The sequence below is a fragment of the Sturnira hondurensis genome, unplaced genomic scaffold (genome assembly GCF_014824575.4).
Source record: "Sturnira hondurensis isolate 20B ecotype Veracruz unplaced genomic scaffold, ASM1482457v3 Scaffold0003166, whole genome shotgun sequence".
Classification (NCBI taxonomy): Eukaryota; Metazoa; Chordata; class Mammalia; order Chiroptera; family Phyllostomidae; genus Sturnira; species Sturnira hondurensis.
In genome coordinates, this window is record NW_028075797.1 from 433,919 (window position 1) to 451,771 (window position 17,853).

Sequence of the window (17,853 nt, forward strand, 5' to 3'; positions counted from 1 at the left end):
GCACACATGCTACACTCCAACCCATTACGCACAACACACTAAACACGTGCTTAGATCCATAGGAAGCTCCACATCCGTGAACCACACACGCGGGTACACAAATATAGGTCACCCACTCTACGCCTGACTCCACACAGCGCACTTACTCACACACAAACCTCCCGCACGACCCAATCAGGGAGCGTGGTCTCCGCCTCCCGCAACCGAGGAATTTTGGCCCGGCCGCGCCACCGTTGGACGCCAGGTGTCGGAGGTCACAGCACCGCTGGCGGTGGCATTTTTTCTCTACCCGGAAACCTCGGCTGACTAACCCGTGTGACGGCTGCGTGGGCTGGACTGGCCTCCGGTCCTCTTGTCGGCACCGAGGAGCCGGACACCGCTCCCGGAGCGGCGGGGAGGATGGTGCCGAGCGGCCCCGGGCCCGCCGCTCGACACCGGGAGTGAACTCGGAGCGGCCACCGGCGTCTGCGGAGTAGCTGGCCGGGCTGGGCCCGGGGCGCGCCGCTGCCCGCCGAGGCGGGGTGAGCCAGGTCTCGAGGGCCGGGTCTGGGATCATCCGGGATGGACCTCGGGTCCAAGAGGGGCCGCGCTGGTCGGGGGTGGTGTTTCGGGTTGGGTTTCTTATGGCTTCTCCGGGCTGCATCCCAGCCCAGCCCCAGCTGCGGGTGGGGGTCGTCACGCATTAGCCCTGCGCTGGTCACCTCGGTCTGGTCACTTGCTACCATGGTTTGTCCACCTCCATGCTGGGAGTAAGGGATCTCTGCCAGCCCTGGAGATGGCTGAACTTCCCACGTATAGAGCCGAGGCTTGGATTATTTGGATTTGGCTTGGGTAGATTGCCATTTTTGACTATGGGTAGTGTTTACGTTACTTCTAGGTTTTTAAATTATGTACATCTCAGAAGATGGGAGATAGAGATCCACATATATGTGGAAACTTAGAGGGAAATAGTGTCAGCTGTTAAATATTCAGAGATGAGTGCATTATTATCTCCATTTATATTATCATAAAGGAAATTAAGGAGTGGCTTTAAAGTAATCTAGAGGCCTTTAGTTCTAGTTCGCTGAATAAGCACCATCAGGAAAAAAACTAGGCCTATTGTGTTGTTTTGAATTGTGTGAACAACCATAACCGGTGGACAGCTGGTGAGGGGGCCTTTGCTGAAGAATCAGATGTCTGTAGTTTAGTTCTCAACTGCAGATTGAGAACAGCCCTCACTGAGTGATGAATGATGAGCTTCTTTGCAGCCTGCTTTGGCAGGAAAGATTGTGGCTCCTCCTGAACTGTTACTTACCTGCCTCATAGGTGAGCTGTTATGGCAGGTAGTGGGAGGAAACACGTCAAGTCTGGTGATGAATATTTGGTAAATTGGTTTGTTTCTGTAGCTCTCTTTTTGGTCAGTTTGGGGTCTCGAGCATTTGTATATCATTTATAGATGAATGCTTGCTCAGTCAGAGCTTGAATGGTAAGGACACCTTCCTGCTTCCTCATTTCATTTTAGGATTCTGAAAGAGACCTGTTCTGCAACTAGTAAAGGCATTGGAAGACTTTCTGTGACCTGAGGCGGGGGTGGAGTCAGGACTACCACTCACTCCTGGCTACTGAGATCACCAACTGCCCATTGAGCACACGTGCTCTATTTGGGCTCTAGCTGCAGCTGCTGCAGGGGAGAGAGACAGATCCAAGTCCAGATACAGTTTGTGCCGGCAAAGAACTTTGAGAAAGTCATAGGCTATGGAATGTGGCAGGACTTAATTGCATACAGAGTTGCTAACCAATAGGGATTTTGTTAGGGTGAGGATGGGAAAAGGCCTCACCAAGGAAGTGACTTTTGATTTGGAGGTGGACCTTGAAAGGTCCAGGGGGATTTGGGTCATTCAGAATTAGCTGGAAAATGAAAAAGCTAAGGCCTTGGTGGAACAGCACCCAGATCAGTTAGGTGGGCAGTTAGGTGTCTCGGAATATTGACAGAGGCAGCTGATTAAGTGTTAAATACTTTTCTGAGACAGAAAAGCATAGGCTACCTGGTCTGGCTTTGGGTAGATTTCTCAGCTCTAAAGGATTGTTTTCATGTGATGAGTTTAGTCAGCCAGTTATAGAAATCAATGCCTAATTTATTTTAAGGACAATGAAAAAGATGTTGATTATAATTCCTGTTTGGAGTTAACAATCAGAAAATTGAATTTGCTGTCTGTGGGTATTTCAGTGCCTGTGTTTAGTTTTAAGGAGCACAGCTCTGCCGCTCTGGCCTCAACCAAGTAAAAGTGGCAAGCTCTTTAGCCATTTTCTAAGTGTTTTTAGTGACATCTAGTTCACGTTACAGAGATGTTGTTTGTTTCTCTTATTAACATTGTTGAAGAAACCTTTGAAGCCATTGAAACAGGATGTCTTGTCATTGCTCTGGAACATCAAGACTAGTCTGAGGACCTCAGTAGCTTCAACTGTAGCCTTTTTTTCCCTTGAGATAAAATTGACTCGCTATATTACCTTAGTTTCATGTGTACAACATAAAGGTTGTATATTTGTATATATTGCACAGTGATCACCACAATAAGTCCAGTTAACATCTGTCACCATGCATAGTTACAGAACGTTTTTGTGGCACATCAGGAACATCAATATGTTTCTCTCCTCTTTCTCCCTCCCTTCCTCTCTCTCTAATAAATAAATAAAATCTTAAAAAATAAAATAAAATCTTAAAAAATAAAATAAAATGCATAAATAATAGGCAAGACAATTTTGAATAATAATAGTAAAGTGGAACACTTCTTTTAGTAAATAGCAAGATTTAAAATAGCGTGGTACTAGACTGAGACATATATAGCACTGGAACACAAAAGGCCTAGAAACAAACCCACTTAATGTATGGGCACTTGGTATATGTGAGTGATGGCATTACAAATCCATAGGAAATCTATGATCAGTAGAAAACCAAGTTTAATAAATGGTGTTGGACAATTGGCCACCTATATATTTTTTAAAAAGATTAAACTACAAACCTGCCTGATTTTGGACTTCCAAATCAATTCCAAGTAGATAAGAAGCTAAAAGTAAAAATGTAAAACTTGTGGAAGAAAACCATGAAAAGAACTTTATGGCATACAAAGATGGGAAGAGATTCTTAACTAATATTCACATACAACCATAAAAGGAAAAGGTTGATAAATTTAAATATATTAAAATGAAGAACTTATAACTGCCAAGGCAAAATAAATCAAACTACCAGGAGTTATCACCCCTCATGCCCTCTATAGGGTGGATAATAAAAAAATGATAATAAGTGTTGGTGAGGTTATAGAGAAATAGGAACACTCATTACACTGCTGTGACATGCGGAATGGTGTGGTCACTTTGGAAAATAGTTGGAGAGGTCCAAAACAGGTTAAAAATAGTTACCATGTGACCAGCAAAACCAGTCCCACATCTGTGACCAAGACAAGCGAAAGCATGTCCACAGTAGCTAAAATGTGGAAACCCAGATGTTATCAACTGATGAGTGGATAAACAGTGTCTATGAGTAAAGAAAATACTTCGTACAATGGAATATTTGGGGCAGTACAGAGAAATGAAGTACTGATATTTGCTGCATGGATGAATGTTGAAAACATGCTAAGTGAAAGAAGTCAGTCACAAAAGATTACATAGATTTCATTTATTTGAAATGTCTAGACAGAAAGTACATTAGAGTTTACCTGAGAGCTAGGGGAAATGAAGGGTTACTTGCCACAGGTATGGGTTTTTTATGTGAAATGAAAATGTAAAAGTTGGCTATAGTGATGGTTTGCCCAATTGAGTGACTTGGATTATATACTTTAAATGGGTGAATTGTATGGTATGTGAATTAGATCTTGATAAAACTGTTTAAAAAATATCAAGACCCTTTGATATGGCAGAAGATACCATAAACCATATTAAAGAAAATCCACAGATGTGCAGTAATTGTATGTAACATACAAAATTGGTAACGGCTCAGTATCCAGAATATAAAAGGAACTCCTAAACATTTATAAGCAATTGACAGACATCTTACTAGTGAATGGCCAAAGGTTCAGGCAGTTCACCTAGAAAAACATCTGAATGGCTGGTAAAGAAGCTTGGTTTCACAGAGATACAATTTAAAATAATGATGAGATATCGTTTCCCATCTCTCTAGGTCCAAATCCACATGCCTTAGAATATCAAGTGTTGGCATGAATGTTGGGAAATAAAGCTGGGGAGTTCCTTATGCAGCTTACTCGGAGGGCAGTGTGACCATTTGTAGGTGGCCCTGCCTTGTGACGTAGTTGTACTAGGGCCACTCTTGTGCCTGCTCAGTGCCCTCTGTGAGTGAAACAGTGGGAAGAATCATTCTGTTTCTGAGATTTATCTGCTGATGTGTGTAGATCTAGTCCGTTGAATTTACCTGCTCAGAAACAGAATGTTGAGTTAAAATAGCACAAGGATATATATACAGTATTCTCCCCACACCGGTAATTGTAGCTGTGTGTATATACACGTATACTAAAAGTATACAAAGTGTGCATAGGTAATGGTACTTGTCAATTTAAGAACTGGGGTTGCCTCTAGGGAGAGCAGAGTCTGTCTTCCCCATCTCCAACAATTCTTGTGGGGATAAATAAGGGACAGCCTAGCTCATTGTAAGTGGTTTCTACTAGTTCGTAGAGGCTGTTGATGCACTTTTTCTCTCGAATTTAAAGTCTGGTATAGATTTTTTTAAATGGTGGTGGTGTACCCCTGCTCATATATGTAAGTGCTCATGAGGTGCCAGCTACTGTCAGGGATCAGGGACCAGGGTTTTAACAGTGAACGAGACTGGGCAAAATCTCTGCTGTCCTGGAGCTCAAAAATGAAGAATGAGACACAGTAAATGAGTAGAAAGGTGGTTGTACTCTTGACTGGCACTAAACCGTGTAAGGAAACTAAAGCAAGGTACTGAGAGACTAGGGACTGAGCGCCCTCAGGGAAGGCCTCCCTGAGGAGTTGTGTGTGGAGAACTGCTTTTTAAGACGGAACAAATGCATGGAGATTTTTGGAAAAAGCATTTCAGGCAGAGGTAAGAAGCCTTCAAATAGAATACATTGAACAATTCTGAGAAGAATAAAATGCTAAAACACATTTAGCAAAAGAAGTGCAAACTTCAAAACATTGTTGAAATGAGTTAAAACCTCAGTAAATGGGAAGAGACCCCAAGTTCATGGGCTAGAAGACAGTATTATTAAGATGACAGTACTACTCAAGCTCTTCCATAGATTCAGTGCTATCTCTGTCAAAATGCCAGCTGACTTCCTAGCAGAAACTGAAAATCCTATCCTGAAAAATAGCAAAGCCGCTGTGGCCAAGGCCATCGAAGGACAGGGGGAGTTGGTAGAGGTTTAGTCATTGAAGCTAGTGGGACTTCTGGATTATAAAACACTGAGCCATGACAGGGAGCTGTCACTACCTCATCCTAGGTCCAGTAGGAAGTCTTAGAAGGGCTTTAAGTAGGGCAGGGATAAAATTCAGTGTTTACTGAGTGCCTGTCTGGGCCTAGTGCTGGAATGGACATGAGTATGGTGGTAAAGAGGACAGAATGTTGAACAGATAGTATTCAGCCTTCAGTGGTAGGAAATGGAAGCATCCTCAGCGTAGTTTTGTGTGCTGGCATGTATTTGTCGTATTACTGACCTACTCAAACAGTTCCTTTAAGTAATGTGGAAGCAACATGTTCATTGTAGAACCATTAGAAGATTAAGCTGAAAGGGAATGCCTATCATTCAGTATCTTACCATTTGGAAATGATGACAGTTAACAATTCATGTTTTTTCTTGCTAGTTTTCTAAAGATTTATGATAAAATATTTCTCAAGTTCAATAATGAGTGACTTCCTTACCCCCTAATACCATGAAAAGAAAAGTGAGAATCCTAGGTTTTCTTCTGGCAAGTCACTCCATGACTCTTCTCATTAATTCCTTTCAGGTGGAGCTGATCAGAATAATGTTTAACATCAACCCCCTGGAGAACCTGAAGCTGTATATCAGCAGCCGGCCTCCGCTGGTGGTCTTTATGATCAGTGTAAGCGCCATGGCAATAGCCTTTCTGACCTTGGGCTACTTCTTCAAAATCAAGGAGATTAAGTCACCAGAGATGGCAGAGGTATAGTATATTCTAAGTTCTCTCAGGCTGGACGCACCTTACAGAGGGGAGAAACACCTCGGGGGCTCTTCACACACTCTTCTCTGGTTGTAACTTTCTTATCCCAGTGAGAGAGCTCGGTATTCAGGAATTTTTGTCTTTATGTTTCTTAGGAAATACCTGCCCAGATAGTTATGGAGGCTACCAGTTTCAGTTAGACTATTTCAGCAGTGAAGCAGGTGTTTTAGAAAGTTATTTGCAAAATGTTTGCATCAAGAAGCTGGAGAACTAGCTTCTTTTATATTCGTATGAAAGTATCTCGTTGGAGTTTTTAAAAACTGTAAACACTTGTTCTTTTAAAGCTTCATATCATCACCATGGAGTTTTATCAGCTATACAGCCAGCTTTCTCATTGGATAAGTAGGGATCCTAAAGAGATTAGAAAGCTGGATCTTATTTCCAAATATACTTGCCTTTTTTTTTAATAAAAGGAAAACTTCAGTTATCTACAAATTTGCCTTCTAGATTTTATATTTTGGTCAATTTAAAAAAATTATTAAGGTATTGCCCTTTAATCCTTAGTCTAAGCACATAGTGGTGTGAGCACTCATAATGCAGATTTAAAATGATGTATATTTTTGCATTTCAAAAAAGTTAATAGTTCTTTTGATGCCTGGCTGGTGTAGCTCGTTGGATTGAGCTCAGGCTGTGAACCAAAGTATCACCAGTTCGATTCCCAGTCAGGGCACATGTCTGGGTTGCAGGCCAGATCCCCAATGCGGGCCATGTGAGAGGCAACCACACATTGATGTTTCTCTCCATCTCTTTCTCCCTCCCTTCCCCTCTCTCTAAATAAATAAATAAAATCTTTTAAAAAAAAAAGTTAATAGTTCTTTTGAATAGAAGTGAATGACAATATTACCTATTAATTTGTTTTGCGTGTTAGAAATTATGCTGAAGTAATGATATAGTGAATTTATTGGTGGATAAAGTTTCTTTTAGGACAGACTTGTTCCTGTTTTAGTAGATTCCCTGAATACCTCCTCTTACACTGTTCTTGTGCGTGTTTGTTTTGGGGAGTGGGGTCGGAGCAGAGATTGGAATTGCTTTGTGGCTTCATTGGGTGTGCCGCCTTGTGAAGGAAAGGGGAGTTCTTACTCGGTGTGAAGGGGGCCATGGTTTTGTCTTGTGCTCTGTGGCATTCTAAATCATAGGTCATCTTGGCAGGAGGCACCACCTTCACACGTAAATCCCCTCACAGTTAAACAGATTTTAGCTATTTCTACCATGCAACCTTTTCAAAGAATGTCTTACCACAAGATGCTGGCTGGCTGGTTGGCTAATTTTCCCTCTTCTCTGACCCTGTGTGAATCTTTAAAGGTTATTTAAACAGGATATGTCCACATTAGGTATGAAGGGAACATTCTAGTCGCAGCCAAAGCCCTGCGGCATCCTGGCATTGTTTTCCCCTTGGAGCTTGGGTCCAAGGCGACCGCTCGGCCAAGGCCAGTGGTTATGATGTAGCTTGCAAATTAGCCCTAAAATCAAAATGGGGCCTGACATGCTTTGGCAGACTGTTCAATATGGGCCAGAGCTCTACAGGAAGACATTGCCAGATGCTGTAGAACTTTGGCTATGATTAATTTAGTGATTTTATTTTCAAATGAAGATCCTCAGTATGTAGGAAAAGTTTGAGGCTATGAATCAAAAAACTTAATTCTGATTCTGCCTTCAACTTCACTGGGACTCCATTTCCCAGTGTCTGGAATATGAAGAGCTGATACTAGAATGTTTATTTCCAGCCCTAATGTTCTTGAATGGTCAGTCTCCCGTTTGTAGGTATTAGGGAAAATGTGATTTGGTTCATCCAGTTGCAGTCTTACTGAGTACCATACACCATTTACTGACTGATGTAGAGATAGACTCACGTGACTGTTTGGGGGTTGCACAAAAAGCATTTGATTAATGTTGGTGTGAGTGTGATTGGGAGTGTAACTTGGTTTGTCTTCCCATTTGGCAACTCTCTGTAGACAAATGTTGCTTGAGAGAATGTCACAGCCTAGGTTAGGTTCGTTGTTGCTGTTTCTACTTAAATTAAACCCTGGTGGGTACTTTGCCACGTTGGTATCAGTTTAATCATGAAATAATAAGCTGTGTCTTTAAAACTGCTTAATTTAAACCATTAATACAGGGTATAGATATTAAGGGAAGCTTGAAAACAGCTCTTTCCCCCTCCCTTTGGAAATTGTTCCTATTCTGAGGTGGCATCCAAGGGGGAAAAGTCCCGTGAGTGTTGGTATTTAATGTATTTCTCATTTTCAAGAGAGAAAGCAAGGTGTATAGAATTGACCTTTTGAGGAATTATTTTGAGACAGCCTTATTTAAAAAAATAATTAATTGCAGCTGCTAAAGAAGTTTGAATTAATGCTTTTAATGTTTTACTAATTTTGTTCAAGCTTTCTTTTCATGTTTGATTCTGAGGCTAAGTCATTTTCTGTAAGTATAATCTGTTATTTTATTTTCTTGAAAAAATTGATTTAATTCCACAGTTTACTTACTATGTCATGCCAATGAAGAGTTCATATTTGAGGTTATGAATATGAGAGTGGTTTGGAAAACCTCACCATTATGCCGGTGCGAGAGGCTGAGGGCTTCAGCATAGCTGTTACTGTAAACGATCGACTCTGGAGGGTGGTGTCCCTGCTGTGCTGTGATGCCACCTCGAGGGTCTCGGCTGTGTGACTGCAGAGGCGGCACTTCAGACTACGCACACTTGTTTCTCTCTGTTTCATTTTACTGAAGGATTGGAATACCTTTTTGCTGCGGTTTAATGATCTGGACTTGTGTGTATCAGAGAATGAAACATTGAAGCACCTCACAAATGACACCACGACTCTGGAAAGCACAGTGACCAGTGGGCAGGCCAGAGTGTCCACCCAGTCCCCGCAGGCCCTGGACGATTCAGGCCCAGTTAACATCTCAGTTGCAATCACTCTCACTCTGGACCCACTCAGACCCTTTGGAGGGTACTCTCGCAATGTCACCCATCTCTGCTCGACCATTGTAGGGCATCAGATTGGACTTTCAGGTATGTGCGTGGTAGCCAGTTACCTTTCAGACTTTCTCAAGCAACGATTGTCACAAGGCAGAGTATTAGCAGTGTATGGTTTTACTCAGACTGTTTTTCATTTTTGTATGCATATCTCCTTTTGTTGAGTTTGAACGAAATGAAGTCAAGAAGGGGCCATTTCTACTACATCTTCACTTAATAAACTGCTCATCACACAGTAGGCTTTTAATAAAAAGCCTATAAGAATGAGAAATAGGGAGCAACTGTAGGGTTTATTTCTGGTCTTAATGTTTACAAACACAAAAATCTATTCAGGTTGATCCTGTTGGAGATTGCAGTACATACTGCAAGTATTGCTATTAATCTACAAACTTCTGAATGTCCACCATTAGCTGAGCACTGTGCTGGCTGCTGGAACGCACTAGAATAAGCTTAAGATCTGGTCTCTTCCCTTGGGCGTTAGGGTTATGGAAGAGACAAGGATAATATGAGTACTATTTACCAAGCGCTTACAGCAGTTCTTGGCACCAAGCGAATGCTCCATAAGTGCTTGTTAAATGATAATGATAAAAACAGACGACACCGGTTAAATATTGAGCACTGCCCTCTGATTAGTACTAAACCCATGACAGACTGGAAGTGATTCAGGACAAGGCTGGGAGAGTAGTGGGATCTAGACTAAGCAGGAAAGGCAGTGTGCTGGAGGCCTGGGCCTGGGAAGAGTGACCTTTGCTTACCAAGAACCTTTTAAAGTCTCTGAAGAACTTGGGAGTACTTGCCAGCCTCCTGTTAGTTGTGACAGGTGAGAACTGCTCCTGTGGAAATAAGGTAAGGGTCACCTTCTGGGTTTTCCACATTGAGAGTAAACCTTTCTCTTCTGCTCTGTTGTTTAAATACCTTGGGTTTTGTTTGAGCTTCATCAGTTAACTGGTCCCATGACCTTACTTAAGTCTTTCAGACCCTCTGGTCCTTAGTCTGCTCATATGTACAGGGGGAGCAATAACACCTCTTTGGTTGTCTTCATGGGGTAGTAGTACATTTCAAGTGATCAGTACAAAAGCAGTTTTTAAATGGAAGGATGCTGTGCAGATGCTCATACGGTGGTGATAATAGCTCACCCAGTCCCCAGCTTTTCAGTAGTTGCGCTGCTTGGGCTCTTGCTTAGCAGCCTCAGCCCTGACTGCAAGTGGCCTCTCTCCACCTGCCATTTGGTGGTGGCTCTGCCAGGCGAGCAGGTCTCCAAGTCCAGCTCAGAACCGATGTCGTTCCTGGGATCCCAGAGGCCGGAGTCCTGCTTCTGTAGGCTGAAAGGGGATTCCTGGGTGGGGTTGATTTCTGGATTTATTTAAGTCCCAGAGAATAATAAATATGGATTCTTGGCTTTCTTTACAAAAAATAAACAAAACCATGAACAACAACAAAAAAACCCACCCAATTTCTCTTCCGTAGGCAAGGAAGCCCATGAAGAGATAAACATTACCTTTACCCTGCCTTCAGCTTGGAGCTCGGATGACTGTGCCCTTCACGGTCACTGTGAGCAGGTGGTGTTCACAGCCTGCATGACCCTCACAGCCAACCCCGGGGTGTTCCCTGTCACCGTGTAAGTGGTTTCCTGGGCCCATGGGTGTGTGTCAGAGAAGCTCTGTGTACCATGAATCTGACTGGGACGCTTCAGCAGCAGATTCTCGGGATGGCTTTCACTGCATCACTTTCCCCGGACAGAGGGATCCTCTGAGTTTGATTTGGAATTCTAAGGTAGAACTTCTGCAGGTAAATGCAGAGGGTTGTTCCTCAACAAGGTTGGTTGTTGTTGCCTATTCTTAGGCTGCCTTTCCTGTTGGTGGAAGAAGCTCATCACAAGAAAGATGAGGAAGGTGGGTCTCATGGCCAGAGTGACACGCAGTTAAGGCTCCCAAACGATAAAGGTTTTGCTCATCTCCATTATCCAGAAGGACTTATTTTTTAAATTGAGAGCATAAATCAAACCTTATTTTCTATGAGGCAGTCACTATTTCTGAAACTTGCTTCATATTTTTGAGCATCTTTCAGTATTATCGTTTTGCCTTTAAGGTTTTTTTGCCTTTTTTCTGTAAAGGAGATAATGATGTATAAATACATGGAATACACAAGGTATAGCCTTTTAAAAATCCTATGGTGAACCCTTTTTCAATAAGAATAATTAGTTCAGAATGTATCTATTTTAGACATTTGGAGGTTTGTAGGACAAGATCAAGTAAGTTTAACATAATTTGCTGTTGGTTATAATACCTGATGGAGGAGTTTGTGTGTCAGACTTTCTTTGTGACTAAAAAATTTAGTCTGAGAAAATAGGCTTAAAAGGAGCAAGTTCTTCTTTGGCCACATCGTATGCGAGAGGACCATGAGTTGACTTCTGAAGGCAAAAATCTAACATCTAAACTCTTAAATGTCAAATTCCTATTTCTTGCTCCATGTTTATTAAGGTAAAAAAAAGGTCCCTGAACTGAAAACATAATGGTGTTTATCTCAAAGAAACATTTTTGTCTTCTCTTTCTTCTCTGCACATGTTTGGCTGCTGTCAGTGTTGGGCTAGGGGACGCGGGGAGGACACGGTCAATGTCTCAGGCCGCCCAGCGTGTCTTTCCCTCTCTTCCCGTGCAGACAGCCGCCACACTGTGTTCCGGACACGTACAGCAACGCCACGCTGTGGTACAAGATCTTCACGACTGCCAGAGATGCCGACACAAAATACGCTCAAGATTACAATCCTTTCTGGTGTTATAAGGGAGCCATTGGAAAAGTCTATCATGCTTTAAATCCCAAGCTCACAGTTATTGTTCCAGATGTAAGTGAGAAAAATCATGTGTGTATGTGGGTGTGTTTGGGAACTGGTAGAGTAGGCCGTGCTTACATGCTGGGGTTAGCTTAGCCTCTGCCATTGTAAATTTGCAGGTGAGTTAAAAGACTAGGTTGAGTCGTGGAGATTTGGAAAAACATCCCACCCTTTTGGTTAAGAAAACTGCTTCCGCTCTCTTTTTTCTGTTTTGCTCAGCAGCAGCTGTTTATTGAGGAGCTGTTGTGTGCCTAACCCACAGGGGTTATGAGAGATGCTTATGTAGTCTTCCTCATGCACTCACAGGAGGCTATGTGGTTAGTGTCGATAGGAGCAGAAAGTGGTTTGGAGTTCAGAAAGGTAAAAATAAAATAAGGAGACAAGTCTTTGGAAAGATGATGAGGGCTGAATAGGATCTTGCTTAAGAAGGAAGAAAGGGGAGGAAGCACTAGTGGGTAACATGCTAGTTTAGCTTCCGGCTTACACTTGAGCCCTCTTTTACAGACTGGATTGGTTTCTTTCTTAAATGCCCTCTTCTTCCAGTTAGTATATGTTAGTGGATTTCTTTCCTTTTTGTCTGGACCTTTTGTCTTTCCTTATATCTCATTTTTATCAAGCTGTAGCTGTTGGTAGGCCAGAAACCTACAAGAGTGAGCAGTGGAGATCAAGTTGAACAGTGGGCAGAGGCCAGGTTCCAGAAAGCCTGTTGTGCCTTGCTTGAGGTCTTTAGACTTTTTCCTTGGAGGAGGTGATCACCACTTGTGTGAGGGCTGTAGGGGGATTTGTGATGTGGTGTGCCAGCAAAAAGGCCTGCCCACCTGGTTTGTGTAGATGGGAGGGAGCCTGAGAGTTATGTTGGGAGACCTGAAGATGTGGAAAGGAAAAGGGATGGAAGCATGGCTGCAGTCTCTCAATAACTAGCAGGGCCTGGTGATGGACTGCATGTGGGAGGTTGAAGGATGTTCCCAGGCTGGGACTTGTAAAAGTGGGAAAAAGGCAGAAGGAAGGGAGCTGCCTCTGGGTGGGAGTAATTGGAGGCCTTCTTGGTGGGCAAGTAGCAAGGGGTTAGGAACAGGGGTTTGGGTAGTCAGCCATGCACCCTGACAGCAGTCAGAGGAAGCAGACCTAAGAGTGGGGGTTAAAGGCTATGGGTCTCTGGAGCCTTCTCTGGGGAGGAGCTCATGTAAGAGAAGCGGGGAGAGTGTTCAGGTCCTGTGGGGTGCAGAAGCCAGGGCAGAGGCCTGATGGAGGAAGTGGGAGCGGTGGTCTCAGGAACACCACATCTTCACTGAATGATAGTTTAGAAGACAAAAGGAGAAACCTTCTGTTCCAGTTTAAGAATTAAAGTTGAGGTATATCTAGAGGTTATTATGAACCCTGTTTTCAGAAATCCAGAATAAAATCTTTCAGTAACTCATTGCAGATATTTCTGCTTTATTCTCTTTAGGATGATCGTTCATTAATAAATTTGCATCTCATGCACACGAGTTACTTCCTCTTCGTGATGGTGATAACAATGTTTTGCTATGCGGTTATCAAGGGCAGACCCAGCAAATTGCGTCAGAGCAGTCCTGAATTTTGTCCCGAGAAGGTGAGTGTTGGATGGGGTCTGGCCCAGCCTTTGGCTAGGGGCCTCTGCACAGAATGTCTCAGTCCTTATTACATTGGTTGTGAGTGTCAGCTTCCCCCAGAGATAGGAGCTCCCGTCTTTTTACCAGAAGTAAGCTACCCTCGGCCCACATTATGGTGTTGGGTTTTCAACCCAGACCTTAGCTGTAAAAGATACTGGTTGTGTGGATCGATCTCAGATCCCCACTGGAGGGCAGCTGTGGGGATGCCTCCCCTCCAACAGCTTGAGAAATCATCTCACAGAGCACTGATCAGGGTTTGAAAACAGTTACTAAAAGATTTTATTTATTTATTTTTAGAGAGAGGGGAAGGGAGAGAGACAGGGAGAGAGAAATCAGTGTGTGGTTGCCTCTCATGTGGCCCCCACTGGGGACCTGGCCTGAAACCTATGCATGTGCCCTGACTGGGAATCAAACTGGTGACCCTTTGGTTTGCAGCCTGCACTCAGTCCACTGAGCTACACCAGCCAGGGTGAAAACAATTAACTTTTGATCATAGCCCAGTGGTTCTAGTAGATCAGCTGTTTCTGGCAGGAGCCTTTTAAATTTCTATTCATTTCCACCTAGATGAGATATTTTTCCCTTGGGGCTCTAATAATTCCCTTCCTGGACAAGATGGATGCCGTGTGGTTCCCTGGTCTTAGGTGGGGACCTGAGCCCAGTTGATGATAGTGGGACTGAGTTCACTAGGCTCTGTTGCGTGACCGGATTGCTTATCTTGCTCTCTTCTAGGTGGCTTTGGCTGATGCCTAATCCTAGAACTGCCCATTTTCTGAGAGAGACTGAGCAAACCGTAATCTTTGCCTGCTGACCACAGCCTGGGCCTGGACACTCTGTGAATACATTTTCTTGCAATGTTGGGTTATTCCAGCCAAAGACATTTCAAGTGCCTGTAACTGATTTGTATATATTTATAAAAAACCTGTTCAAAATTGGTCCAATGATGCACGTGCTTCACACTGGGTGCAATCCGAACCCTGCAGCCTCCCCTGTGGAGTTGGTGGGATGATTCTGTGTAGCACCAGCGATGCTGCCTGGTCTTCCTGCCTCAGAGCAGGCCATGTGGTCTTTACTGAGATCTCAGGGGCAGGTCATTGCTGGTGGGTGGGGTTGAGGTTTGCTTTGGTTCAAAACAGTCTGCACTTTTGACATGATATTGCATTTCCCAAGCCACCGATCTGTTTTGTGGATTTCATGTGTCTGTGGCTAAATAGTAATAGTAACAACAAGACCTTTTTCTCCATTTTGCTTGCAAGGAAACATACCTATCTTTCTAAGTTTTCTTTTTTTCCTTTGAAAAAAATAGTCACATTTTAATACTACTCTAAGACAGACTTGTGCTTTCACCTTGAGAAAAAGATCAATATTTACAAGTCACCGACATGGTGAAGCTCTAAGTTTCATTTTCCACAGCGGTGGTGAGGAGCCTGGTCTTGTGGAGTTGCGCTGGCACAGCGAGTTGCGCTGTCTTCTCCTCCTCTGTTGTCCCTTCCCTCCATTATAGAAGTTAGAGCAGCTGCCTCATTCAAAAGGGCTTAAAAATTAAGTACATGTCTCTAGAGTGGAGTAAAAATTAGCTGTTGTATTTTCTGGAATGCAGAAGATAGTACGGGAAGAGATGATGACAATTTGGTCTAATAGCTATGAAAGGATTTCTTGTTTTCCTGAGGAGCGAGTGATTTTTCTTTCTTCCTTTTTAAAAACATTTATTTCCATGCAGCAACATGTCTTCAGAAGGAAAATAGCAACTAATAGATCAGTAACATGAAAATGATTGCTAATGAAATTTGAACGAAAGCAATTCTGTTTTGCCATTTATTAGGAAAATCTAAAGCATTTTCTTTCCTATGACATTTGATGATGTAGTTCCTCTGCCTCTTTTTCTTTCTAATTCATTTTCATTTAAAAAATTGTGTTCTCTTTTCTAGTCCTTTTTTTGGTTGCTCTCATTCTTACTGTTTTTCTTAATAGCTCTTAGCCTCATTGTCAGTAATGACCTCTGTGTTCTCACAAGCGACGTCAGAGCAGACGGGCAAATAAAACCTTGGACCTGGCTGTCAGCACTTCTTTCCCTGTATAGTCTGCTCTAAGTTAGAATCAGTCCTGCAGTGTGAAATGTAGATTGGCCCAGAACGTTTTATCCGAGGCATTCTTGAATGGAAAACATTTGTGGGCTTTTACTAAAGATTGTTAAAGTAATCACTGTAGTAACTCGATATGTTAATATATATATTTTCCTTTTAGTACATTTTAAGCACAACAATCGTACTTGCCTATCCAGTTATTTGTATGACATGAGTTGCTTACATGATACATGGCTAACCTGTTAGTTTAGTTTTCTGTGTGGAGACTTTGAGGCTCTTATGGGGTCAGATTGAGAAAGAGCCTTTTGGCTTGGCCTTTTGAAACATCACTGTCATTAAGGCCAACAGTTTTAGGTTAAGCTGCTACTGAGTTAATAAAATCCCAATGAACAGAATTCTAGGGATAGATTTATAACTGGCAGAGTTAATATAAAAGGAGGACAAGTAGAAGAAGTCAATTTCACTGGTTTATTCAATCCAGCTTGTTGTTAATACTAATTACCCTTGTTTTAATGACAAGGAATGGCTGGAATCTGCAACCAGGGAAGGAAGGACACTGTTAGGTGTGAGGAAAGAAAGTGCCAAAAATATCTGGACAGTATGACTTGTTAAGAGGCCAGGGCACACACTTTAAAATCCAGCATTTACCCTAGAAGGTAGTTCTCGAAGATCTTACGGAAACCCAGAGTCGACCAGGTGTATAAAGAAAGGCTGGGGTAGGGGGGAGGCCTGGTACCTGGCTGGGTGAAGAGGCCTGGTACCTGAAGAGACTTCTACTGGATCTCAGGAAGTCCAGGGGACTTGATGCTGCGGGGCACTTACCAACGAGGCCCGGTGCTCTGCAGTGTCTTGCTGGGGGCCCTCAGGGTTAGAAGATTGTCACGGGCAGGGCCCGTCTGCCCTTCTGGGGTGACCTTGCACGGGAGCACTGGCTCGTCCTCAGGCATCTTGGACTGGAGGTCCAATAAAAGGTCAGCAACTTAAAGTGGTTGTTTCAGATCATATTGATCTCTTTTCTTTTCCTTTTGTCCTTTCATTGTATGACTTGAATCAGTTTTGATTCTGTGTGTAAGTTTTTCTCATCATTAGGAACCTGCTGTTTCTGTTGCGTTTTCTTTGGCAGTCTGTAGGGATTCAGCATCCTGGGTTTTCAACCTTCCTGCAGGCACCGTGGGGTTCCGAGGGCCAGCGGGTCCATTTCCCTTATCCTGCTGCATGATGGTCAGTAGCTGATCTGTTATGGCATTCACTCCCAGATTAATTTTCCACGTTTGAAATGTGTGCACATGTGCTTTACAGAATAAAACATCTGAATTTATTTGCTGTGTCTCTGTTTCCTCCTATCTGATGGGTATTTCCTAAGGGAAGAACATACGTGGTAAGTACTTGGGAGTTTTTTGCAAGTAGTTCTTTCAGAGTGTTACCTATCACCAGAGTGAGGATTGGACAGTGTTCACTTCTAAGCTGGACTCACCGGGAGCACCTGGGTGTTCTCCCTGAGAGCACAAAATCTGTTTTAGTGTTGGACCAGCAAGTGGTTGCAGACCTGACCCAGACCCTGCCCAGAGGGAGTGAGTGATAGAGGCTAGTGGGGAGCATTTGAAGAGGCATGGGAGTGTAAAGACACCCTTTTAGTCACATGAACCCCCTGTGTGTGTCTGGTCTGAGTGACCAGAAGCAGACTCCTGGCTAGCTGTACCTGCCCCTGTTACTGAGATCCCACACGTGCTGGACTGTCTGTGCAGGACATTGTGCCCTCTGCAGTTATTTGTAAGGGAAGGTCATGTTCACTCATGTGAATTCTTCCCTTTTCCAATGCGCACAGGCTCTGTGGACCCTCCCTCACTTCCCAGTAGGTGCCACAGTCCTATAGGTTGGTCCCAGGGTCCTCTGAGGGACCGGGCAGCATTGAGGGACAGGACACCTCCGCAGGCTCTGTGTTTCTACTACTTCATCCCTTCCTGTCATCTCGCTAATAGCCCCACCCTATCTTTGCTGCATTTGGTGTCCTTCACTGCTCTCCCCTTGTACTCGGATTTGCGCGCTATTTCACCACTACAGTGCAGGGGCCTTGGAGGACCAGAGCTCACCTCTTCCTCCTACAGTCAGTGTGAAATCTGTCCTCAGTAGGACACCTACTGAGTCCTC

At 43.4% G+C, this 17,853-nt stretch overlaps 1 protein-coding gene across 1 annotated transcript; it reads left to right on the top strand.

Annotated features, from left to right (window-relative positions):
* Positions 1–235: 235 nt before the first annotated feature.
* On the top strand, positions 236–17,023 carry TMEM248 (transmembrane protein 248). The gene is made up of 7 exons (XM_037041726.1): positions 236–521; positions 5,956–6,132; positions 8,914–9,199; positions 10,631–10,781; positions 11,822–12,005; positions 13,441–13,584; positions 14,354–17,023. The coding sequence occupies exons 2-7, from the start codon at positions 5,974–5,976 to the stop codon at positions 14,372–14,374; spliced, it is 945 nt and encodes a 314-aa protein (XP_036897621.1). The 5' UTR covers positions 236–521; positions 5,956–5,973; the 3' UTR covers positions 14,375–17,023.
* Positions 17,024–17,853: the final 830 nt, after the last annotated feature.